The 27,433-nt window shown below is 36.8% G+C and overlaps 2 protein-coding genes across 14 annotated transcripts in view; one reads left to right on the top strand and one right to left on the bottom strand.

Moving 5' to 3' along the window:
* Positions 1–288: 288 nt before the first annotated feature.
* Positions 289–10,936, top strand: LOC103706508 (putative E3 ubiquitin ligase SUD1). 2 transcript variants are annotated; one of them, XM_088707253.2, is made up of 9 exons: positions 289–851; positions 2,817–3,512; positions 5,452–6,231; positions 6,331–6,542; positions 6,674–7,048; positions 8,959–9,116; positions 9,231–9,394; positions 9,508–9,654; positions 9,911–10,936. In XM_088707253.2, exons 1-9 carry the CDS (start codon positions 564–566, stop codon positions 10,433–10,435), a joined length of 3,345 nt encoding a protein of 1,114 aa, XP_088563379.2. In that variant the 5' UTR covers positions 289–563; the 3' UTR covers positions 10,436–10,936. The 2 variants fall into 2 exon arrangements, with proteins under 2 accessions (XP_088563379.2, XP_089782274.1); XM_089926148.1 differs by having other exon boundaries at positions 8,956–9,116.
* A 657-nt stretch (positions 10,937–11,593) lies between these two features.
* LOC103706509 (SEC-C motif-containing protein / OTU-like cysteine protease family protein) overlaps positions 11,594–27,433 on the bottom strand; it is a 30,330-nt gene continuing 14,490 nt past the window's right edge. The window contains exons 2-13 of one of the 12 annotated variants that reach the window (XM_088707257.2): positions 26,161–26,267; positions 25,922–25,997; positions 25,447–25,596; positions 20,176–20,237; positions 17,446–17,530; positions 17,160–17,309; positions 16,926–17,031; positions 14,033–14,157; positions 13,841–13,938; positions 12,322–12,455; positions 12,116–12,198; positions 11,594–12,042 (exon numbers count right to left, since the gene is read on the bottom strand). In XM_088707257.2, the coding sequence (XP_088563383.2) occupies positions 12,329–12,455; positions 13,841–13,938; positions 14,033–14,157; positions 16,926–17,031; positions 17,160–17,309; positions 17,446–17,530; positions 20,176–20,237; positions 25,447–25,596; positions 25,922–25,997; positions 26,161–26,267 (1,086 nt within the window). In that variant the 3' untranslated portion in view covers positions 11,594–12,042; positions 12,116–12,198; positions 12,322–12,328. Of the gene's footprint in view, positions 12,043–12,114; positions 12,475–13,840; positions 13,939–14,032; positions 14,167–16,925; positions 17,032–17,159; positions 17,310–17,445; positions 17,531–20,175; positions 20,238–25,446; positions 25,597–25,921; positions 25,998–26,160; positions 26,483–27,433 lie in introns of those variants that run through there. The other 11 variants (XM_088707255.2, XM_088707256.2, XM_088707265.2 and 8 more) reach the window with 11 other exon arrangements.

The raw sequence follows: 27,433 nt of genomic DNA, 5'->3' as shown, positions 1-27,433 counted from the left end.
TTTATAATTTTTATAATTATATAAAGGGTCGGATATAGGCATATAGATAGCCTATTCCCATTTCCCCTCTCCTGCACGAACATGCGAGATGACTTGACCCCATCCATCTATTAAGGCGGCTAATGTCTCCACCGGTCCACCAACCGTCCTCCAGAAAGGACAACCACGGAAGGCGGCACCCGACTAACCGACATTCAGAAAAGCTAGCTTAAACCCATGGTAAAGAAGTAAATAATTTTTTACCAAAAAAACAAAAGAAGTAAATGAATCAGAAGACCGAAATATCCCAGCCATTTGGGCGGCTGGTCTCTACCGGATCCATTGTTACGCGATAACTACCATCCAATCTCATCGCTCCCCGATCTCTCTCCGTTGATAACCAACCCCCTGTCCCCCTCTCCTTTCCCCTTTCTCTTTAACCCCGCGCCCTTGGCCGCGTTTTGGTATATATATGTATATCCTTCCCCGCTTTGACCCCCTCTCCTCGCCTCCATATTGGAAAGAAGGAACCAAGAAAGAGAGAGAGAGCGATCAGCGGAGGGCCCGCCCGCGCTTCGCGCCCGATGGAGGAGATCTCCGCCGAGCACCACCCCGTCATCCCTCCGCCCGCCGACGGGGCGGGCCCCTCCTCGTTGCCCCAGCAGGCGTCGCCGTCGCCGTCGGTGAGCCCCGCCGGTTCCCGCTACGACGAGGAGGAGGAGGACGAGGGTGACGTGTGCCGGATCTGCCGCAACCCTGGCGACGCCGAGAACCCTCTCCGCTACCCCTGCGCCTGCAGCGGCAGCATCAAATACGTCCACCAGGACTGCCTCCTCCAGTGGCTCAACCACAGCAACGCTCGCCAGTGCGAGGTACCCCCTCTTTTTTCGTCTCGATCGATCCCTCTGTCTGGTGTTAGGGTTTCCTTTGATCTTTTTAATCTGGTGGTGTAATTAGGGTTTGTGATTGCTTTTCTTTATCCTTCGTTGGATGTTGGGTTGATTTTTATAGCGCGCCTTTGAGGAATCGTGTTTGGAGGTCGTGATGTGGATCGTGTGAAATTCTTTAAGGTTTTTGCTGTTCTTGATCTGGAAATTTGGTCTGTTGAAAGGTCCTCTATACCGCGAATATTCTTGGGATAGTAATCTATTTGCATTATTGATCGTTCATCTTTGTAGCTAATTAATCTTCCACCTGTTCCATAGACCAATCCATATGTAGTTCGGATTCCCTTTTTTTAAATAAATAATTTCTTAAATTGTGTTGCAAAAAGACTCAACAGGGATACGTGCAAGTCAACTTGGCTTTGAAAAATTGGAGTGTAGGTCCTTTTTATGCATAGGGAATTTGACAGCCAAGCATAAATTTTTGCATGCTCTAAATGTACGAGTCCTTTTCATGTCAAACTAATAAAAACTTAATGATTCTCGATGATGATGGATGTGATGTGTTGAATTTTTGATGAGACGACACACTTGTAAAACATACTTATAACGCTTTGTTTGCATTGTCACTTGTTATGCATGTGTTGTCTTCTCTCATCATGTTGATGTAGCATACTGTCTTTTAAGGTATGCTAGGATGACAGTTGATCATATCTAGCCTCTTGCAGTTCATGAATTGCTGAACCATATGCTGAGGTTTCCAATTGGAGCCCCACTGGTGATCTGCAGCATTCTTGAGGAATAACTTCCAATTAGGAAAATTTTGCTGCAAACTGAGATCAAACACATTTATTTGAGAGAAGACCATTATTTTAGTCAGTTCTGTCTCACAATACTAGAGATGATGTATATTCATTTGGTAGATGTTACCTCGTAAACCAAAATCCAGGAGAAAACTCTATCATTCCAATCTAAAGAGATGATTTCTCATTTGAAAAAGAGTAACTAGTAGGATAATGTTTTATACCAGGCTGTACTTGCAAGGTTGATATTGATATATTTTTAAGCTCAAGTTGCTGATTTCTTAAACTAAGTGATAGTATTTATATAGACTAACAACATCAATCTTGTCAGACCTTGCATAGGATTCATTTGTCCTCTATTTTTTATTGTATATTTGGCTCTGCAAATGATTGCTCGCATTAGAGCTAGTTCAAATCATAGATTTGCCTCTTGACTAGCTTCTTATTCATGCACTTAAACATTTAAAAAGAAAGAGAATCTTCACTGAACGATCTTCTTTGCCACCTTAAATGACAAACTGCAGCTATCACAGCCTCTATTTTGTTTTGAGTGAAGCACTAACATTTTACATGTGCAATATGTGGAATGTGAGGATAAATGTACAAAACCATGAAACTGGTGATAGAGGAGGAAAAGAGAACAAAATCCAACAAGATAATGGAGGTAAAAATTTTCTGTGTTTTTAGACTCCAGGCCGAGCAACACATGAGAAGTGGAATCTTACAGGAAGATATTTTGGCATGATGAATCATCATTCATGACAGAGTTATGGATGCTTATGTCATGGCTCTGTTGTGAAGTTGCGCACTCTTGATGAGCTCCACTTTCGACTTTGTAAAAATACCACGTATTGAACCAAACTTAGGGATGGAGTCGAATCCCATGAGTTCCAATTATAATAGTAGAAGATATAATGTGTCAGCCAACATGTTCCCTGTAGTACTTGCACATGTATCAACCTCTTTGATGCTGTTATATAGATTTGTCATTTGTCTTGCCTTTTGAAGATTTCATGTGCTATTTCAGGGTGCATAAATTCTTTTTCGTGGTTTGCATGGTCGCTCTCTCACTCTGCTTATGCTTCAACATGTTTAATGTGCCTATTAGTTAGTTATGACCTCTTCTTAATGCATTTGGTATGCTATGCAGGTGTGCAAACACACATTTTCTTTCTCCCCTGTTTATGCTGAGAATGCTCCTGCAAGACTTCCCTTCCAGGAGTTTGTGGTTGGGATGGCAATGAAAGCATGTCATGTCCTCCAATTTTTCCTCCGGCTTGCTTTTGTTCTTTCTGTTTGGCTCCTTATAATACCTTTTATTACTTTCTGGATATGGCGCTTGACATTTGTGAAGAGTCTTGGTGAAGCTCAAAGGCTGTTTCTGAGTCACATATCTGCACCTTTGATTCTAACTGATTGCTTACATGGGTTCCTACTTTCTGCTAGCATCGTGTTTATATTTCTTGGGGCAACCTCATTAAGGGATTATTTTAGACACCTACGTGAACTTGGAGGACATGATGCTGACAGGGATGATGAAGGTCATGAAAGGCATGGTGCTCGTGCTGTGAGAAGACTTCCTGGCCCTGCTAACAGGATCCATGCTGGTGATGGGAATGCTGAAGATGCAGGTGGGGCCCAAGGAATCGCTGGGGCAGGTCAAATTATAAGAAGAAATGCAGAAAATGTTGCTGCACGTTTGGAAATGCAAGCTGCTCGTCTTGAAGCACATGTTGAACAGATGTTTGATGGACTGGATGATGCAGATGGTGCAGAAGATGTACCGTTTGATGAGCTTGTTGGCATGCAAGGGCCTGTATTCCATTTGGTTGAAAATGCTATAACCGTAAGTGCATTGATGTTTTTATGCTTCTGATCTGTGTTACATGTTTAGCTTTTCTTTATTGAAGGAGACTAATTGATGTTATTGTTCTTTCCTTCCATCATTAGTTGGCTGTTTATATTTTAGTTTGTTTCTGAAAACGATTCTGTTCTCTACGAAAAAATGGCTTTTGTTTGTTGTGTTGGTCGTTTATGCTCAAAGCCATTACTTGTTACAGGGATCGGTTCATGGTGATGCAACATGGGACTAGTTGGTCGTGCAGTTTCACATCTATCTTATGACATAAAGAGGATGTTAGTTTATGATTATCTTATATCTAATTAGTATGGTTTTATGCTTAGTGTTACATATGTGGGGGAGCATCTAGCTAACTTGTTTGAACAAGGACAATTAGGAATTAGTTAAATTCATGATAGTGTATTTTGCGATCAAGTGGTTGCCTTTATGGATGAGCAACTTGTTGTGCACACATTCTAGGTGCCCATAATTTCTATATATCATTGAAGTTTCTTAAAAACTAAAATTAATATTTCGATCATTTGTTTAGTTATTTATTTCAGTTGTTGCAATGGCTATGGCTCTAAATTTGGGTGGAAGTAGTCATTTTGTGAACAACTCTACTATGTTACGTAGATTGTTGTTGATGCCTCTGCTTACACCTTTGCAAGTTGTTTACCATATCAGTGTTTGAATTCTTTTCATCAGTCCTGCATTTGGCATCACTATGAGCTCTTAGGAGTCCTTTTTCATAGCTTTTAGTTGCGTTCACTTTAGTTTTTCTATCTTTCTTTTTTTCCCTCAAACCTGACTTTTTAAAACAAATATGACTGCTCCTCTAATGAGGGTCTGCTCACTTGTTTCACATGCCTATACCATCTTAATTGGTTCTCTACCACTTTCTACTTAATTACTTCAAATCCAAAGCTTCCTGCAGTGCATCATTTTTTACCTGTTACACATTGGCATGCCATCTTTACCTCACCTATATTCATGGTTAGCCAAGGAATATTGCCCAAAGTTTGAGGCATGCAGTATTATGGGTTGAATTGCTGTTTTATTCTTCCTGCAGTCGGAGGCACTTCTCTGATTTTGTGTATCTTCATCCTTCACCTTTTTGTTCAATGGACCTTTCAACTGAATCTGATCACGGGCTAGGCCTTAGGCCTACACTCTATTCATTTTTAATCGTGCTACGGGCCAGGCCTATTTAAAATTTGACCATTTATGTGTCCAAGCCCGGCCCATGATCAGCTCTGCTTTCAACAATTTCTTTGCAAGAAAATTGGCCCTGTTTTTTCTTTCATAGCTTATTTTTATTATTTTTTATTTTTCAATTCGAGTTCAGGCTTGGTTTATGCTTGTACAAGTCAGTTTGGCAGATCTGAGCTGAATGTACTGTTTGCCCTAGTTATATGCGAATTGATTGCTTTTCAAAATTATAGGCCTACATTTTTAAAATTATAGTCTCTTTCTAACTTCATGATCAACTTTATTAATGATGATAATGATGACAAAAAATTCCTATTGCATTTGCTCTCGTACTAGAATTCATGGTTATGCAATTTCAAGTGCCTGATTTTAGACCTCTAATTTGTTGTTGTCTAATTTCTGTGTATGATCCTGGTATTGTTTGCCGCTAGAAGAATCTAGACGCACAACAATGAGGAAAAAAATTCCCTTCTGCCATAGCATTTTATGTGCAGATTCTTTATTATTTGTATTGATTCATTTTGATCTTTGACTTTGTATTCTTCTCAAATTAACACTGTAGTGGTTCATGAAACTTCCCACTTTGCACTTACCTAATTGCCTACAGGTGTTTGATCATTATTACCTGTGCCTTGTGAAATGTCTAGCTTGTATTTTTAAGCTAATGCTTTATCATATTACTTTGTGTTAATTTACTAGTAGATTATTCCGAATAATTGTCTTTTTTTGCCAGGTATTGGCAAGCAATGCGATATTCCTGGGTGTTGTAGTTTTTGTACCCTTTTCATTAGGAAGGATAGTACTCTACTATCTGTCATGGTTCTTTTCATCTGCATCTAGTCCAATGTTAGCAAAAGTCATGCCTCTTACAGAATCAGCCCTTTCATTGGCTAACACTACCTTCAAGAATGCACTTACTGCTGTAAAGAACTTGTCGGCTGAAAGCAATAATGAGGGTGTTCTTGGTCACATGGTGGAGGCAGTTGCAGGATCATTGAAATTGAATGCAACTGTATTAGATGAAGTCTCTAATAGTCTTAGAACACATGTTGCATCAGATCTATTTAAAGGAACATTTCTTGGCTATTCACGCCTTTCAGATGTCACTACACTTGCAGTTGGGTATATGTTCATATTTTCTATGGTATTCTTCTATCTTGGTCTCCTCACTTTGATTCGATACACTAGGGGCGAGCGTTTGATTATGGGGAGGTTTTATGGGATGGCTACAATAGCAGAGGCAATCCCATCTCTTTTCAGACAGTTTGTGGGAGCAATGAGGCATCTGATGACTATGGTTAAGGTCGCTTTTCTTCTGGTGATTGAACTTGGAGTCTTTCCGTTGATGTGTGGGTGGTGGCTTGATGTATGTACTTTAAGGATGCTGGGTGCAACAATTTCTCAAAGGGTCAAGTTCTTTTCTATGTCCCCATTATCAAGTTGTTCAATGCATTGGCTTGTTGGAATTGTTTACATGCTCCAAATAAGCATTTTTGTCAGCCTTCTTCGAGGGGTATGATTTAGTTTTTGATGCTCTGTCTTTCATTTTCTCCCCCCCAACCCATCACCCAATCCAGAAAAAAAATTCTTATCAGTATTCTTCTTTTGATAGGTATTGCGAAATGGAGTTCTATATTTTCTACGGGACCCAGCAGATCCAAATTATAATCCATTTCGTGATCTAATTGATGACCCTGTGCATAAACATGCCCGTCGAGTTTTGCTGTCTGTTGCTGTTTATGGAAGCTTGATTGTGATGCTAGTCTTTTTACCTGTCAAACTTGCTATGCGATTAGCACCTTCCATGTTTCCATTGGACATCACGTGAGTTGTTAATTTATTTATTCAATAGGCAGGAGAGTGGAAACTTTCTTTTGCTTGTTTCTTTTTTGATTTGTATTTTGTACTATAAATCCTTTTTTTGTAATCTGTTAGCATTCTTTTTACACGTGTAGTGTTTTTGACCCTTTTACGGAGATACCTGCGGATGTGCTTCTGTTCCAAATCTGCATTCCATTTGCGATTGAGCATTTTAAGCCACGAGCGACGATTAAATCCCTTTTGCGTCATTGGTTTATGGCAGTCGGCTGGGCTCTTGGCTTAACTGATTTCTTACTACCCAGACCTGTGGAAAATTCTGGGCAGGAAATTGGGAATGCAGAACTAGCAAGACGAGACAGGATGCATGATGCAAATCAAGGTGGAGCTGGCCAGCCTGACCTGCCTTTGGTGCCATTAATTGCTGTTGATGATCATAACAGGAGAGGTCATCCTATTGGAAATGCTGATGTTGCTGAAGATTCTGATGTAGATGATCAGGCAGATTCCGAGTAAGCACTTTTAGACAGTTTGAAATACATATGTTTACACACACATGAAGACATGATAAATATATGCACTCTTGCATCACTCACATTCAATGAGTAGACACTTGTAGTAGGGGGTCCATGTATAGAAAACAAGAACATTAAGCTAGAGTGGAAACTAATACACCTAAGTTGTATCAGGTGTTAAATAATATAATATAATAAAATAATACACCTACCTGTATATTCAATGATCATTAAGTGAAAGGTTTTTATACAATAAAACAAAAGGTTTGTTTAGATCTATGGCTGTGAACTGCCAAAAAACAACTTGAATTTTGGTCTATAGTCTACATGCATTTTCAAATATTCAGAGCTTGATGAGTGGTGGATCATATGAAGTTGATTAGCTCATCATGTGTGAGGTGCAGGGAACAAATGAACAATTAAAATCCTTATGCCTTGGAAACATTAAAAACTACCCTTGTGTGTTTACATGTGTATGTGCATCTAAATTAGAAGATTCTTATTTTGGAGGGATATTGAAGCATCAGGTTGTGGGTATGAGAGGATGATTGAAAAGAAATATCAAAGGGTACAACACTTTTGGTAGAGTTTAACCTACAAAATATGGAACCCCTGTTATATACATCAAATACTCATCCAAAGGAAGAGACAACTGGACAGCAAACAAAAATATGTATGATACCATACTCATTTATGATTAGACATTGATGGACTTTTTTTTCCTTTTAAGGAGACATAATAAGCATATACGTGACAGAATTTCCTGTATCACTAGTAATATGTTTTCTTTGTTCATCATTTTTTAGGTTGTGTGCAGAAAATACCCTCATCTTAGTCAAAATTCAACAAGGTGTTTCTTGCATAAGCCATTCTGTCTCCGTTTTCTCATTCTAAGAGATAGTGTGTGTGTGTGCACACACACACACACACACACATCAACTTTCCAATTGTCCCGTGGAGGATGCCTTTTTGTCATCATATGAGGCTTTGCCACGTAATATGCTTCACCAGATTTATATAATTATGGATGATGACTGTTTTCATAACAAAATCGAGTTTTTGGCATCCTTCCCCCTTGCTTGGGAGTGGTTTCCAACCTGAGGAGAGAATAATAAGTGTTATATCGTTCATAAATTGCTCCAAGGATGCGCTTAACCACCGGAAGAATGATCTGGAACATGCTAGAAGATCCTACTTGTTGTCTGCTTGGGTCCTTGTTTTTTGAACTTTAGCAGAGGATAGCACATGAAAATTTTGTTAGGAATGGAAACTGCATTCCTACAGAACTTTTTGAGATTTTTATTAACATGTTTATTTTGACATGTGTTATTATTGATTTTCTTGAACTTGCTGCAATTTTTATGGCATTGAGCTTTTTTATGGGGCATCTGGAAATTCCCATTTAGATTATTTGAATTGTTTAAAGATCTTATCGAGCTTTGCAGTTGGAAAGCTGCGTAGGCATTTTTTTTCTCTGGTAGTTGAGGGGGGACCCTGGAAAGTTATATATGTTGTAGACGTCCTAGAGGATACTATTGATATTGTTTTAAAGAGTAGTGATAGTTTCTTTTCATGTTCATGAAACCAGAAGTGTTGAATTGACCAGTTATATGAGGAACTTAATTATGAAAGAGACTTGTTGTGACCAATTTCAACAATTAAAGCACAATTAAACTGGGTTAAATCAGAATTATGTTTTGGTTGAAGTTGATAATTGAATGCAAGATACTGGGAGAAGTTGACTATTATTTTTGCCTACTGGAGGTGTTTTATCTCCTGGTTCTTGTATCTATCTTCTGTAGGTTTTTGCATCTTTTATTGGTTTATTACTTCAGTTGTCTTGGGGAAAACACTAATTTTAGGGCATTATCTTCTGATATGACAATTGCTTATTCAATGCTCAGCAGGTATGGTTTTGTACTCCGTATTGTGTTATTGCTGGTGTTAGCATGGATGACTCTTCTGCTCTTTAATTCAGCAATGATTGTTATACCTATTTCACTTGGGCGCACACTGTTTAATGCCATCCCTCGCCTCCCAATTACTCATGGTATCAAGTGCAATGGTAATAAGAAAATACCAAAGCAATACTTTATCATTGGTCAACCTATCAATACCTTTTTGATCATGGGGAATCAACATGTTCATTACTTGACATGTTCATTACTTATTTTGTCAGATTTATTTGCATTCAGTATTGGGTGTTACATCATCTGGGCTGTCGTAGCTGGAGCCAGATATTCAATTGAATACATTAAAACCCGGAGAGCACAAGTTCTGGTATCACAGATTTTGAAGTGGTGTGCAATTGTTCTCAAGAGTTCTGCCCTTCTGTCTATATGGGTAAGTAATTTCTGTATGCTGGGTGTGGCCTTCTCTTTAGAACTGTTTCAAATTTTCTTCTCTTTTCTTTCCTTTTTTTTTCCTTTCAATTATCCATATGTCATTGTTTTCAGATTTTTGTTATCCCTGTGCTGATTGGTCTCCTTTTTGAGCTTCTGGTGATTGTGCCGATGAGGGTGCCTGTGGATGAAAGCCCAGTTTTCCTCCTATACCAGGATTGGGCTCTGGGGCTGATATTTCTTAAGATATGGACTAGACTGGTACTACTACTATCTCTTTTATCTATTTATTGAGTTTGCTCAATATACCAGCAGCTTCAAGTTTTATAGATTTATCATATTCTTGATTTTTTTTTTTCTTTTCTTTTTTTTTTTTTAATTTTTTTGGTGGGGGTGAGGGGTTTAAAGTCACAATTGATATTTGAACAATTTTATTTTCACCATAAATCAATTGGGCAGAGAGTTGGTGTTCCTCCAGCATTTTTAGCATATTTGAGTGCGCTCTGTGTTGTTGTAGGTTATGTTGGATCATATGGCACCATTGGTAGATGAAAGATGGCGCAGAAAGTTTGAGAGGGTGCGAGACGATGGGTTCTCCCGGCTGAGAGGGCTTTGGGTCCTGCGTGAGATTGTGATCCCAATTGTGTCAAAGCTGCTGACTGCACTCTGTGTGCCTTATGTGTTTGCAAAGGGCATCTTCCCTCTCTTTGGCTACCCACTAATGGTTAACTCTGCTGTGTACCGGTTTGCATGGCTGGGCTGCCTCCTTGTCAGTGTGATGTGCTTCTGCGCCAGGCGGTTCCATGTTTGGTTCACTAACCTCCACAATACCATAAGGGATGACCGCTATCTGATAGGCCGAAGGTTGCATAACTTTGGGGAGGAAAAGGTGGAGAACAGCGAGTCAGAGATCATCAGTCCACGTAACCAAGACATGAACCCAGCTGATGCTGGTGTGATGCAGCGTGAACAAGAAGCAGATGGGCTTAGGCAGAGACATCCTAATCAGCATCCTAACCACCAACAGAGGCTGGCCATATAGCTGGAAGATTACCCAGAGAATTTTGCTGCTGCTGCTGCTGCTATTTGAATTTGTTATTGCACTTAAGATACAATGCCACGATGGAGGGGAAGACGCTGGATGTTCCCTGTTTGAGAATTCCTGGAATTGTGAAGTGAACCGCATTAGGGATTTCCTCCTTGTGGGTAGATTGAAGTGCTGTCTGTAATTGTGAATAGGGTGCTGCACCACCAAAGCATTCGTGGACTTTTGTGGTGTAATGGGAGGCTTGGTGGAACTGAGTTCTCACCACGCGAGCGTAAATGGTTTTAGTAGGGAAGGATTCCGGTGTGTGCTGTTAAAACACTTCATATGAGCTATGTGAAGGAGTTCAGCTCATAAATGTAACGCCATAATATTTCTAAGATGGTGAATGCAGCGCGTCCCAAATCGGTCAAGGTGCTGTTGGCGATGCACGACAGTTGCATGCCAGGTTACATGTAGTGAGTCTTTGATAATCATATATAAATTTTATGGAGAAAATTAGATGATGTTATAGTATGGAAAACACGCCCCCAAGTTTATTTTCTCGAGCAGATGTTGACGGTTGCGGGCTTCACGGCACTTGTGCGTGCAAGGTTAGCAGCATGTTGCTGATGGTATGCTGGTTTGATGACTCACTCGGTCATTGGCGTGACATGCAAGTGTGCGGTATATATTGAGGACATGATTCTAAATCTACATAGCCTGGGATTTAACTCTAAGAGATGTGGTGTGATGCAGCGTAAAGGACAATAAGAGGGTTGGTAATTAAGGGTAAGATACCTTCTAGTTTTCACAAGTGAGAAGACGATAAGGGCGATCACGGTCAAAAAAAAAAAAAAAAAAGGGAAAAAAGTCTGTCCCTATCGTTTGGGTAGATTTTTTTTTCAGTTTTTAATAATCAAATACCAAGAATTTGACATAAAGAGCCCACAGTACCGATTCAAGTGCCCATACCATTATCATATCCAAACTTTGAGCAGCGCATGAATTCCACATAGGAAGATGGTTACTCCAAGAATCAAAGCTTCTGTAAGAACTTCTGGACCAGGCAGATACACATATTCATGTACTACATGTATGTGCACATACGACATACCTGGAAATATATCTATTAAATACACGCATTTACTGTCACATGTTACCACATGTCCACACTGTAACAAAAACCATGTATTCTTTCATCGCATCAAAACCTATAAATCACAAATCCTGCATCCTCCATTACTCAGAGCATCTAAATATTGAAGTACATTGTAGCATGCTCCAAACCGGCATCATCTACTTTGTTAATCAAACACCATAACTGACAATTATGTTACATCTGATCCAAGCACAAAGCTTATACAGCTAAGGATGCATAAGCAATTCCCCAAGGAAAACCTTGGAGATGGTTACAACAACGCGGTCCATAATTACTGCTGGAATATTCGCGCTAAAAATTTCAATGCCAAATCACCCAACCAAAGTCTTAATTGAACTGCGCATTACTAAACCAAAATATCAGCTGTTGATGAATAGCTCATACAAAAATACTCAGTGAAACCATGCCATCAGAAAGAATTTCATTTCCTCGGGAGATGCTAATAATTGTCTCTCTTTTGCTCCTGCAAACAAAAAACAATGTTTGGTGGCAAGACAAACATATCATATCTGTATTGTCAAAATAACATACATCACCTGGGGTACTATACTGCTCTGAGTGACGTGTTTGAAGGTTCAACATGAAACCTCATCCCACCACCGAATCAGCTGGCCTTTCTCTTCCAACCAAATTATGATGCCGGAGATCAGGTGTAGAATTATCAAACAATAACATCATTCAGAAGTGCAAATGTAGATTGTAAATGTGTGCTCATGCTTCAGCGCATCTTTTTATGACATACCACAAGATCAAATGCAAAGAGCTCCCATATCTGGTAGAGGTCTAGATCCGTTGCCTGGTACCTCTTTTATGCTTTCTCTTTTCCTGCTGCGCTTTGTTTCCTTCCGGCCTTTACTGGCAGCAGATTTGTCATTGCTGCCATATGCATATTCGACTTTCCAATCAGGAATGCAGAAATTAGATATATCTTATTCTCATGTTTGGCACTCAGAACTATTGTAGAAATCATCATACAATCTTAAATTATAAAAATTGATGATGATGTTTAGGATTCTATTAAGCTGGTGGAAATAATGCTCAATGTTATACAAAGGCGAAAGCTCTTAACTTCTAATTTTTCCATTTATTCTAGGGTATGACACTTTACAACTGTCATACGTTATATACTTGCTTATATTTCTTAATAACATTGACAATTGCCGGATACAAACTTATAGAGCTTGAAGATTGTTGCAAAAGATCTGATATCTTATACATATTTTAATATGTTGTTAGATTCTTGTAGAGCTGTGAAGCAACTAAAGCTATTGATCTTTCTTGATGCAAAAAATCACATAATTTAGCTATCTACGAAAGATTTTTCCACAAAAAGCTATCTACTGATGTCGAGAACAGTTGCAGCAGAGTTATTGATGTCTGTTTGCAGGTTTGTCAGGAATGATAAGTCTTATCATACCCTTTCTTTTTTTTTTAAAAAAAAGGATTCTTACAACTCTGCCTAAACCGTGCAACTCCCACATTTCAATTATTATAATCATTTCACACTATTCTTCCTGGTTAAATAAACATCTGCGGTAACATTAACATCTTCAGTTGTCTTGTGTTTGAGCCTTCTTTTGCCAAGAATCACAATCTTCATTAAGTTTATTAATTTGCAATTATCTTGTGTTTGCATATAGTCCTTCCATTTGTTCTCTTTCCAGGTACATGGAAAAGAAGATAGCCAAGAAGCTCGATTAACTGATTAAAAAAGCACAGAAAAATGAAATTATGAGAAATGATGATAAACTAGTAGAAAGAAAGATTCACGGGAGCTCTGGAAAAAAAAGATGCTCATTGAGGCAGTGGTTAAATCTTCCTCTTGTGCTCTAGTTTGGCTCTTCAGTTTGTACCATTGAATAGAAGTAATGGACTGTACCATATATTTCCTGATGATACATATCCCTTTGGCTAAGAATCAGCATACTACAAGGGGTGAGGCATCAAGTACCTTAGCACCTGAAAACTAATTGCATAATTTCTTATAAGCTTATCCTGAAAACTATGTTTTCACCATTTGTTTGATCTCATATAATATTACAGCACAATATAGAGCATTCTATAAACAGTATCGGCATAACAGTTTTTTGACCATTCTTTTATGCCGCATAAAATGTTCTGCTGATTCAGCAGAGCTAAGCGAAAAATTAGTGCTGTAAGAAATTGAGTTGAATGTTGTGCCTATTTTCCACGTTCAACAGAAAATTAAATATGTACAAATTTCTACGAAAAGATATAGAAAAGGATTGCAAGAAGTATACATTACAAGTGATGCAGAGGATTTCCCCTTGGCTGAACCACAACAAGCCTTGTATTTCTTTTTTGATCCACAAGGGCACTCTTTATTTCTTGGTATTTTCTTCAAGCAGAGTAACATATAAAGGATGATTAAGAACTCCAAACAGATTTCAGCAAATTAAATAGGTGTTTTAAATTGTTTTCATAGCTAATACCTTATCCTCATGCTGAATGCTATGGCTTTGAACTGGTTGAGTGTTGCTTCTGGCTACACCAGCTTCACATTTGGTATTCATTGATGCAGTCTCTGGTTGTCCACAGATTTCATTTTGATCATCTCCTGGACAATCTTAAAAGTTTAAGCATGAAGTGGTTAACTACCATTAAAAAGTGAGAACATGATGATTCTGGACCTAATATATATACAAACCTAGTTATAATAATTGTCTAACATTTGAAATGGAAGAAATATTATATATATTTGATAAGAAAGGGATAATTTGGAGAAAAGCAATCAGACAATTTTCTCCACATTCCAAATTTATCAGATATGTCCAAAAAGACAACAATTTTCTCTAAATTGATATTGCATTGCACAGATTAATGATATGTAAAATCAAGAGCATCAAATACATCTAGGTTAGCATAGGAATTCACTCTGTGCTAAGATTTTAGTCAAAACCCCTTCAACGTTTTTTTACTTAGCAGAAATTTTAAAGAAGGATGTCTAGGACCAAAGATCTCACTAAAAAAGACTAGCTAGAAGTTATTAATTTGAATTCTTAGACTTGTTTAAGTACCCAAGACCTCCCCAACACACACCTAATGTGGGTGTAAACACATGCTCGAGCAGATCCTCACACATTCCCCCATTAAGCCTCGGCACCGATGCCAGGGGTGGGGTCTAAACACACACTACAACCAGGTTGTGGTCAGTCCTAAAAGGATCTACGCTATGTCCCCTACCCACACATGGGCTGCAGAGTGGGTTGCTATGTAGGACCTCACCTAGAACGAGCTAGCCAGAATGTATTAATTAACGTCTTTGGCTCTACTTAAGTAGCCAAGGCCCCCCGATGCACACCAAATGTGCTAATAAACAAGTACTTGTGCCCCAAAAGAGCCCACATTCTAGTGTTCCCTATAGGCTATGTGGCTAGGAAAAACTTCAACTCATGCCCCTCTAGGGTTGACCACGAGCTGATCATGGTGCTTGTGATTGAACCCTTGGAGTGCACGTTGGAGCTTAAATAGAGGGAGTGTGTGAGGACCCATGCAAGCATTTGTTTATTAGCACACTTGGTGTGTTGGGGAGCCCTTGGGTACTCAACCAGAGCCAGGGACCCCAGCTAATAACTAGCCATTTCGAGTGAGGTTTGAGGCCGTTATAGTATTGCTTTTGTGAGGCTATCTAGAACATGTAAGACTAGGCAAGCTTCCACATTATTCCTAGTTATACTAGTAGCCAATAGCTATTAGACAAATGAAAGGGATCAAATACAAGCATGGCAGTAAAGGAAATGTGATGATTTAAGTCTACATTTTGCCTGCCATTATGTTATAATCTATTTTTTATTTATTTATCCACTCATTTTATTAATCTTCGTTTGTATCAAATAAGCATCAAAGAGATGCTTAATATAGTTATGACATCCTAGGATTGCCAAACTATCCAAGAACTAAGTTCTTCCCACTAAGCATGATATGTACTTACCATGCCATTCCATGCAAATGCTTCGCCCATAATGGCATGATAGCATGCTAAGTACTAGCACCAACATACAATATGTTGAATAAAGTTTACCAATAAAAATCCATGAGATAGTCATCCTAAAAAATGAAAACCGAGAAGGGGAGAGAGAGTAGTTCTAGTGCTAGTGTAGTCAAGATTTGCCAACCGATACCAGAGGAGGTACCAGCCGACGTCCGGTTCATGGTATAGGTCCATACTGTGCCATTCTAGGCACACTGATACAGGAAGAGCCGGAGAGGGAGGGGGAGAGGGAGAAAAAGAGAGAGAGACAGAGAGAGGGAGGGAGGGAGGGCTCGAAAGCCCTCATCAGAACAAGGGACCCCCTATTTCATTTCAAAATAGGGGATCCCAAATTTTGTTTGCTTGAAAAAGGGAATCCCCTATTCCGATGAGAACTTTTGAGCCTTCTCTCCTCCCCTCTCTCCCTCTCTCTCCTTCCCTTCCTCCCTCTCCCTCTCCCTCCCTCTCTTTTCCTCTCTCTCCTCCCTCTCTCTCCATAGGCGTGGTAAGGCTTACATTTTGAGCCAATGGAATGAACCGTGCCAGTAATCGACCAGTCCAATTCAACACAGTTCAACAAACCTTGGTAGTAGTGGTCATTGTAGTAGTGGTGGTGGTTGAGGGTGGCCATTATAACTTCAATAAAAAACTCCAAACAAAGTATTTAGTATTTTCCAATTGAATGATTATATGTGGATGTTTTTCAAGCATGGAGATCTTAGAAAAAAGAAAATTGAAGTTAATACTGCTAAATTAAATGACTGCAAGCTAGCATGCATTACCATAACACATGCAGTGATTTCATGAATACAACGAACTTGTTTGTTTATGGCCAAAGATACTAAAGCTAATTGAAATAAAATCTCTTTGCAATAACTACTAACTAAAGGTCAGTCTATAACATGCTGTCATAGTATCTCATCAGGACTTATAATTAGTTAATGCTTCAATGGATGGTAAACAGATAATTTCCAAGTTCTATCTACCACTTTTGCATGCCCAAGTGCATTTCATATATTGCAGTAGTTATCCTAACAGATTTTTAGCAAGAGAAACAAAACTAAAACAATCAGACCAAAACCTGAATGAAATCTAACCAAGAAATCAAACATGAAACTAGCTATGTTATGAAACTTGCGTTAACTGTCATCAATAATATAATTGTCTGAGGCTGAGCTGACACTAACTAAAATTACAAGAACACTTTATTCCAAATGCTACAACAGCAGAACTTATGGTGAAGTATGAATTTCAGAAAGGAAACTAATTTTAACACCAGAGCCACCATGTGGAAAAGAAAAAATGTTACATTATGACAAACTATGTCTACCAACTGCTATTGGATGGAACATTACCATGATAGACATTGTCTTCAGAGGCATGTACATTATCATCTGAGTCCTGATCTGCTATCAAAAATTCAACTGCAGCATCAACATCACCATCTACTTCTTGTAAAACCTGGTTCATAATCAGATAAATTGTCCAATTATATTTTGTAAAACAAAGAAATTAAAAATACAAAAACATGAATTTATTTTTTCTTATGAATTTCCTGCATTATTTGGAAACTATAAGCATACGGGCACCTGTTCAACTTTATCAACATCCTGACATCCTGTTCCAGCCATAACCATTTTAATTGATCGAGCATCAAAAGTTCGCTCACGAGAGGACCCTTTTGATTCATTAACTGTTAACTTTTTGTTATGGTCCATTACAGGGAAGTTAGCATCCACCTACCTTAAGAATGATACCAAAAGTAAGATATAAAATACTTGCGTATTGGATTTCTATATTAGAGATATTAGTGTAAAACAAATCTTTCAAGAACCACAAATGAAACTAGCTATGGAGAACTTCTACAGGAAAAACCTCAATAATGATTGGCTTAGCAGGTCCTTCACAAGAATCTTCCTTCAACCGAACACTATTGTAGTGTTCACCATCGTGATAGCACCTGTATATGTCAAATAATGACTCAATCAGAACCTATAATACACAAAGCAAAAAACTAGAGATAATATGGAATCTTTAGCAACTTGCACAATTTTGCATTAAATGCAACAGAAACAAAGTGTTAAAATGAAAAATTATAAGGAATAATATTAGAAACGGACAGGAAATTGACCTCTATGATATCTGAATGCATATATAATGTGAAGGCATCTTACTAAGAGTACATTACTTCAGTGAACAATCAACAATGCAACACTAAAAGAAAAATCTAGAACTTGAGTAGAAGTCTCATTTATTGGGCCCCTTTTTTTTTATAAACTAGTAATTGTATCAAGTGATGTTTGTCTTAGGGTGCAAAAACTGGGTGTATTGTACCATACTGAACCAATACTCGATAACCACACACCGGGGGTTGGGGGGGGGGGGGGGGGGGTTTGAGGGTACTGAGTGTCGAACTAATCCCGTATTGGGCATGCCGGCACTATACCAATGTGGCACTTGCACCTGGTCCGGGTACCAAGATTGCGAACCTTGGTGCAAAGTAATAGAAAGTTATATAATGTATCAAAAGGTGTCAGTCATTTAGCAACTAAAATATATTGTACATCCAGGTAGTCGTAGAAAAATAAAAATACTTCTACAAGCTAAAAACATTCATTCCTGTTTGAGTTGAATATCATTCTAGCCTTAAGACCAGCATGATGGGATTTAACGAGGTTCCCTAAAGGAGTATCCCTCTCACGAGCCAACCTTGATCAATAAACAAGAAAATTGATTCATCATATTCCTCATATATCTACATATCTTCTTGTGGATCACCTAAAATAAAATAATTATCTAACATATTTGTGAAATTCAAAGTTTCTTGCGGTTCCTATTTGAAAATGTCAATGTATATAAGTTCTATTATCCCAACCAACATATAATTATTAAGCATTCTCGAAGAAACAGAAAACGATCTTAGGGTGCTAGCTGCATGCATGGAATGATAGCTAGTAGTCTGCACACCCTTCTTTCTGCAGTAGTATAAAAGCTAAAATATGGATATGATAATAACCCACATATCCTTTAATAAAAGTAATATAACATCATGTTGGATGTGTCAGCACCTCATCAGTTGAATGAGAATCAGCATCATGCTTCAAGTTCTAACAAGAATAAGGGAAGCAACATATGAATAGTTTCATTGGTAGAAATACAAGAGTATCTAAGGAACAGAAAAGACAATCATCAGATCCTATCAATGTACTCCGTGCTTCAGGGCTAACTTGATATAGTGAAACAACCCTAGGTTTTTGTGTAAAAAGACTCTTATGTTCTGTAAAGTTTCTACCATGAAGTCGATCTCATTTGTGTTGTTAGTATGTGCCATTTTTTTATGATATAGTATGTATAACAAATTACTTAAAGCAATGCAATTCACTTACTGAACAAAAATAAGCATGGATTTATAGAATGATTTATGATTATGTATCTGTATAGTTTTAAAAACCACGGTTGTTTATTTAAAATATTTCTTTTCACAAATATAAAGCAAATAGTCTGTACACCTCTAGAAAATTGAATAAAACAGCTCATCTTAACATGCCAATTGCTAATTTTTCTACAGATTTGGAGTATGTTGCTGTACTGATGCATGCAAATGTCAAATGTGATGTGGCAATGCTAAGCCCTGACCGGAATGGGAGCAGACAAAAAAGATCATCTAATGTTTGTGTTAATTACCTTTTGTGATCAGATGTTTCTTCTCATTAGGTTTAACTATCTTCTTGATTGGACTCTAAATCTACCGATAAATAAACCTTCGAGCTTCATATTTATGCATCTTTATCATGCGAATGATGCTTCTCTATGCCCCTCACATCACCAAGTATGTAAGGAAATTTGTATGACATCCATAAGGATCATTTCATTCTTCCATAATTCAACTTTAAAAAGCACAATGATGATACATAATGCAGATTTATACAGTACTCTGACAAGTTGATGCCCAAACCACCATTCCTTAGAATATGTACAATAATGCCTAGAGTCTTAAAAACATAGATGACAAATATAATTTGTCATATTATGCAATAAGAGTGTTTTAATTCTTTCAATAAAAGAAACTATTATAGGAACATTCTAACACATACAATACTACCAAGAATATCAAGAGTCTTAAACAGAGACGACATTGTCATACTATGCGACAAAAGTGTTCCAGTTCTATGTTCAAACAAAATGAACTAATATTAGGCAACATAAAAGCTTCACTTCTTTGTCAATTATTTTATTCATTAATCAAATATGCGGCCACAGCTACATTTTAGCGAAACAAGATGACAACCCAAGAAGTCTCATGATAATATATGAATCTAATACACGCATAGCGACCAGCTGCAAGATAAGTGCACATAGTAATTGTAGAATTTATCCAGTAATAGTGTAATAACACAAAAATTCATATCTTGGATTCTTGAGGTATACTAATTTTAAACAATGACTACCCAAAAAAATCCTATATAAATGTAGTCACAAACCTTATCTATACATTATATTTATTATCGCAAAGTTTAGTTGTATAAAGTAAATTATCACAAATAAAATGACATAGCAGTCAGTGGTCAATTGTAATTTTAGCTTATTAGAGTCAGGTATACTTACAAATGAATCATACTAGCCCCATGACTGCTGAAGTTATTTATATACCAGCGAGGAGACCTAAGCTGCATAAAAGAACTTGATCAGTATATCAATCTTTATCAGAGGAAACTACATGGGAAATATTATCCTTAAAATTTGTCATATGTGCCTGTTGCAAGACAACTAGGTGACTAAGCATTCATCTTAACAAGTGATTTGTAGGTTCACCATTCCGTTTCTTAAATATGCCATCATATGAGTTGCTATGCAACTAGGTGCAAATTTTAGAGCGGCAATAAGTATGATTTATGCAGGATACTTTCTTGATGTGCAGACTGTAACCAGTCAAATGGACTGAAACAACAAGGGAAAAGGAAGGGGAGAGGATCAAATATGAGAATATGCAAGTTTACAACTTAGCATACACATGCTTTATATTGTTGTATTATATTGACGTCAGCGTGATTACTAACTACCTAATTATGAGGATTTTTCTATTAAAATGCAACTCGAAAATTGCTAATGAGCATTGAAACTATTTTAATGGTTGTGGCCTTAAAAATATTAAAAAAATGGCAATTTATGGAAATGAGATGTATCAAACAAAACTATCATTTAAAGTCCTACTCCTACCTGCAATTAATTGTCCAATACATTACCACACTATATAACATTGAAACATACCAGCTGGTCTGCTACATTGTGTTAATACTAGTTAACACAGCTACTAACATTTGAGCACGTCGATTTCCCATAAACTTTGCCATTAGTTTTTTCAACCTAACCTTATCAAAGCAATCTATTTCATGGTTAATTTTAGGAAACATTAGGAAAAAGCAAACCTATGTCACCTGTCTACAAAATGGAGACCATACTGTTTCAGGTCTCTCCATAAAATAACTCCTCAAATCATCAATCCTCCCAACCCCCTTTCCTGTGGCATCCAACTTCTTCATGGAATCAGTCTCCTTTCACAGTTTCCAACTTGTCTCTCCTTCTACCTTTCTTATTATCAACATCTCTATGTCCTGAAGTCCACTGTGATGCAACTCTCTCTACCCAAGTCTCTCTCTCTCTCTCTCTCTCTCTCTCTCTCTCTCTCTATAATTATAGCATTGATCAGGAAAGCAGCATCACTAATCACAGTTAAGGCCACTACACTTGTTGTTTTAGTTTTATACAAATTTCTGTTTTCACTTATGATTTTTTAATTTCGCATTAGCTGCAAACTTTCTGTTTATACATTTGGTATTGTATTCTTTATTTTATAATTTTTTTATTTTTTTCCGTATTTGTATTATTCTTTCCCCGACATGGCATTTTCTATCCTATTATTTTCAAAATTTTCCTGTTATTTTATTTTTTTTTATTTTCTCTTCTAATATTTATACAATTTCATTATTTTGTTTTATTTTCTGTGTGGAATTAGTATCAACACGATGTTCATATATTCATAATATCTAGAGAAGTAAAACATTACATGGTCAAGTTTTAATTTGCTTGGGTGGCTTTTTTGGTAGGTCTTATTTATGCATTTCTATGTAAAAATATGATCTCTAAAATTTTAATAAAATTGATATGTATTTTTTTGAACCAATAATTTGACAGCTAAAATTAGATTGATTTTCATGACTGATTAGATTTTTTAATAACAAATTTTCATTCATTACCTTTTTGGTGAGCTTTTTTCCCAACATGCATTGCATGTGCCAGTTTACTTTGCATGTGGAGATGGAGACAGACATGGAGAATGAGAGAGGAAGTTGAGCTAACACTTTTGGGGCAGGCTTGAAAATCAATGCTACAGATGCAAATTCAATGATAAAACATCTAAAATTGAATACACGCAATGTTAAATGTCTAATAGTATTTTTGTTCGCAAAAGGAAAAAAAAAGCATCTAGTAGTATTTTAATGCTTAGTAATCAAAAACTTTTGGAGATTTTCTACTACCACATCAAGTAGTCCCAATATTACCTATATTTTACAGGCAAAATACTTAGAATTAGTAGCATCACAATCAATTGTGTTGGCCCGTTTATATTATAAGATGTCAAGATCAATATAAATAGTCTGGATTCTACTTGATGAATGGTAAGAGGCATCCATAATATAGGCCCCTCAGTCTTAAAGATCCAGAGTTGAGGCTATAATTGTATGGGAAAAATACTAGCTCAACTCCACATATTTACATGAGCACATATGCATGCGTACGTACATACATAATGTAGTCTATAATACAAACATGCGTGTTTGTACCAATCGTGATTGAAATTGTTATCCGATGAGAAACTCAGATCTAGGCTACACCACACCCAAGGTAACAGATATCAGATCTGGCACACAGGATTCAGACCTAATCTGTAATATGAGTCCAAAAGTGGAAGAAAAAAAGATTAAATTAAAACCAGAATTCATATCATCATCAAGTTGTTTGGTATTATATTATTTCATCACAAAAATCCACATCACAAGCTCCTCAAAGCAAGAAAAACGTTAATAAGGGACACAAATTATAACTTAACAAGTTTCAATTTTTTAACATATTCAATTGTTAGGAAGAAAGGAAAGACAAGGAATATCACGATCTCCAAGGGTGAAAAAGAATGCAAATAAACTTCAAAATTAGCCCAAAAGGACAAATGACATGAATGGGCAACCTGAATAGCAAAAAACAACAAAAGCAGAATTAGAGACTTTGGAGTTCAAAAATTGCAACAAAGTGATAGATGTACAAGATAGCCAAAAGAAAGGTCCCAATATTGTTTAAGTTGAAAATAACCAGAAAAGGACTTCTAAGCTGCACCAAAGTTGTTCGGGCAGGGTAATTGACATGGGGAGGCTCAAAACTCAAACAAACCAGATGAATGTCCGCAAAGACCCCGGAAGGAACCATTCAAATTAGTTTATGATGGAAGGAAAGCAACATGTATTGATGCTTTTTGTTTGTAACTTGTCATGTATGAGAATGAAACAAACATGAAAATGAAGCAGGTCAGTGAGTTGCAATCTGTCCTTGAACCTCTAAAACAAAGTTCCAACAGATGATAAGCTCTAAAATCCGAACACGTGCCTTTCACATGTGGGAAGGGGAATGAGCAATGACAAAAAATAAAGCAAGGAAAAAAGAGCAATAGCAAATGACCAAACACCAATTACTGCAATGGTAATCTAAACCCTTAAGATTTCACTGGGTTCGAACAAAATTCTAACAACTGTTGGTGCACAGCTCATCGGATTACATGGAACCACAATAGCCAGCTTATTTATGACCTGTGGAGGACTTTATTCCAGAAACAAAGATGGAAAATAGAAGAGTTTCCCTCCAGGAAATATTAAATAAAGATTTTACAAAGTGGTCCAATCTGAGAACAATTTGAACTAAATATGCATGTGATCTACCACAGAATGATATACTAAAAATAAGTGAATCACATATGAAGGCCCAGTAAACATAACAACAATCCTCTCACTGTCCAAAAGAAACAAAAGTGAAATATAAGCAGCAGATGTGCAATGCAACTAGATTTGAACGCTTAAACAGATTTCTGAGTATAACCATGACTTATTTTTCATGGTGATGCTAGTCTACTTTAAAGAAGTGGGTGAACATCAAATGAATACCATCAATTGTATAAGGTTGCTGAGATCTTTGTTTTTCTGCAACATAACTTATAAATCCATGGGTTATAGCTTCCAAAAATCAAAAAATGATCTCCCCCACCCACCCTGCATACCCCCCACCAACCAAAAAAAAAGTACGTGGCTCTCCCCTCCTTCCTTCCACCAGTAATGGTAATATGAACAATACAAAGAGGATGTAAAATTTAAAGCAGTTTTCTTCCCGTAACTATTGGTGTTGCTCAGATTTTCATCCGACATTTTCCCACTTATTGTTTGTTTCAATTACATTAGATCTTTCTTATTACTCTTCTTTTTAACACAAAACTAACATTTACAGCTAATCACAACACTTTTGGAGACACATGAAGCTTTTTGATGAAAACAAAAACATAGACTATTGGCAAAATGAAACAGATAGACCATCTCGACACATTGAATTAAAGACTCCGATCAAGTATTATAAATATTGCATCAGCAAGAGAACATGATTGCATGAAGGTAGCTAACAACTCTCTCATGCAAAAATCAATTTTTACCCCATGATTATAACAGATTTAGACCTCAAAGGCTCAAAGAGTATCAATTAGATCAAAGCATGAGAAATGTTTTGTTTTTATTCCACAATGACATCATTTGTAAAGTATTACGAAGCACAAACATGGATATAGGATACGGATACGACACATATGGCAAACCTTGAAAAGTAGGATATTGTACAGCTAGGATATGCAATAAATAATATGTATGCATAGCTACATAGATAAGTATATATGCATATGCATGTGTGTGTGTGTGTGTGTGTGTGTGTATAAACATCCATAAGACGTATTAGGTACGACAGACCTTGAAAAGTAGGATATAATACGGCTAGGATATGCAACGAATAATATTTACACATTCATGCATGCATCTATACATAGATAAGTATCTATACATAGATAAGTATATATACATATGGATGTATATATATATATATATATGGATGGGGATATATATATATATATATGGATGTGTATATATATATGGATGTGTGTGTGTGTGTGTATATATATATGGATGTGTGTGTGTGTGTGTGTGTGTATATATATGGTTGTGTGTGTGTGTGTGTGTGTGTGTGTGGATGTGTATATATATATATATATATATATATATATATATATATATATATATATATATATATATATATATGGATGTGTGTGTATATATATATATAATCCATAAAATGTAGTAGGGTATGAGAATACTCCGTACTTTACACGATAGTATCAACTTTACAAGCTTATCATTTAGTCATCATTCAAATCTTGAACCCAATCCATACTTCATATTTGAATATTAACATCATCAACTACAAAAGATTGATCATTCATTGCTACAAGATTAACATCAAAAGAAAGAAACACCCTCCCCCTCGTTTTTGGAGGTAAAGTATCTCAAGTGTTTTCAAAAAGTATCCAGAGTATTTTTCTTTTTTATATTTTGAAAAAGAGGATATCTTACACAGGTATCGGACATGTATCTGAATATCCAATGAGTATCAGTATTCGATCCATATTTGATACTGACATGAGTATCCGTGCTTCTTAGGTAAAGAATGAAAGGACCAGCAAATTGTTCATTTAAAAACACAAAAGAAATTAAGTTGCTTGAAAAGTTATGAAGAACTTGCTCGATGAATACAGATATTTCTTCTAGTAACAAGAGAAGCTGCTTGTAGTTCCATATGGCCTGCCCATGTACCATCCTTTTCCATGGACTGACAATATTCATCAAATGGAACATCATCCTCAATAAATGGTTCAAAGTCCTCACGGTGATTCTGTGCAATACAATAACAAAACAAGATTATGTTAGTTGATCATTTAAAGAAATCAAGCAATATATCTTACAGAATAGCAAAGTTGCCTCATATCAAAATTCATCAGATATGTCTAACCAATCACTAGATGTTCAATAACAAGCTATTGACAATAAAGAGCAAATGTTATGGACAGACAGTAACTTTTACAGTTTTACCTCTTAACTTGCACTTAAAAGTTTGATTAAACATGAAAATGATCGGGAACAATACATGTATTAATAAAGGTATAAGATCTGCTCATTGTAAATCATGTCTCATTTGTTTTAGGTGAAAAGGTATATACCAAAATATATTGTACCACCATATCACGATACTTTTTGTGTTCCTCTTCGTTGCCTTCCAGCTGATCAGCCAGAGCCCTGCAAATTATTTCAATAACTCAGCATAATCTATGGACACGCGAAACTTAACATGACATCTATCGCAAACAATGTGAATTATAATTTTAGTTAGTGCAAAGTAAGACTTCTTTAGTATTGGATAATGAGTATTGACGAAAAAGAAAAGAAATCTTCTACAAACCTAAAGAAACAATTGCCATCTGCTGTCACTTGAATTATTTTTAAGCCCAAGACATCAAGCTGAGAACGAAATTCTGCTACAGCATCCAGTTTTCCGTGCTGCTTCACCTGTGTAAGGAGACACTAACGTAATACAAAATAATCATGTATGAAATAGCAAAAGATCAGAATCACTGTGCAGGGAAATGTATATGCTGATTTCAAGTGAAAAGAAAAGAAGGATTTGTTAAATGTAAACTTAATCATATAAAACTGAACATAAAGCTTGAAGTTCTGGTCTGATTGGCATGCATGCCTGGTGCTCGTAGTGACGCTCCTTGCTCCTGTTTGAAATTGTTACCTAGTTACATTTAAGTGCATCTAACTCCTAAAATTGACAAGAAGACATGAGTAACATAAAGATATTTAAATGATATGATTAAAAACCAAAGCATTCTGGAGTCTCCCAAGATCTAATGGTACAAAATTTCTTTAAAATTATATGTTTCTCACTCTGCAAGTAATCTTAACAGCAAAGGCAATGGTGATATTGACAAAAAACAACTGAAATTTTACTTGAACATGGAAAGTTTTTGAATCACTTCTATACTCCCAGTTAATTCATATCATTTTAGCCTATTCTAATGGCGTCTTTGCATACATAAACCTCTGCCCAAATCAATTCATATCTCATGTAGAGGTGATACCGGTGGTGCAAACGGATAGGCATTACATGACTTCCTAACTCTTAATGGAAACTTACCTTAGGCACATGAGCTCAGCTAGGTAAGGAGAGGCGAATTGCATGTCAGCCTGGCATTGGCATGGTATGTATTGTGTCAAGATATGTGATACCAGTGCTTGAAACACACTGCCATCAGGGCATGTTAAGTACATGGCACGCAGCCAGTTACGCACTGTTATGGTACATCTGTGCTGCATCAGCAATGCTGATCAGAACTTTAATTGCTCATCTTTTCTTTGTCTATGACAAAGTCAAAAGCATAAATTTAAATTCCCACTTGCAACAACTATAATACAAGGGCATATTTTCTTTCTATGCACCAATTTTTCAAATTAGTATCCTAACCCTGATGCGCTCCCTAAACCTCCATCAAACCTGATATGGTGTAGCAAAATTTACCAAAGCCACACTAGTGGCCAGTAAAAAGATGATTACAAAAGCATGACTATGTCAATCTATGTAAAAACAATTCTATGATTTTGAGTCAGTCTACACCCATGGAAGTTCATGTTTTCCTTGTTGAGCATGTGTGAGGTAAGCACTTTTGTTT

The sequence above is a fragment of the Phoenix dactylifera genome, chromosome 11 (assembly GCF_051530095.1).
Source record: "Phoenix dactylifera cultivar Ajwa chromosome 11, Ajwa_hap1_PhDact_Kaust_v1.1, whole genome shotgun sequence".
In the NCBI taxonomy this organism is placed as follows: domain Eukaryota; kingdom Viridiplantae; phylum Streptophyta; class Magnoliopsida; order Arecales; family Arecaceae; genus Phoenix; species Phoenix dactylifera.
The sequence above is the reverse complement of the archived record's forward strand: the minus strand, read 5'-3'. Positions and strand labels throughout refer to the sequence as shown.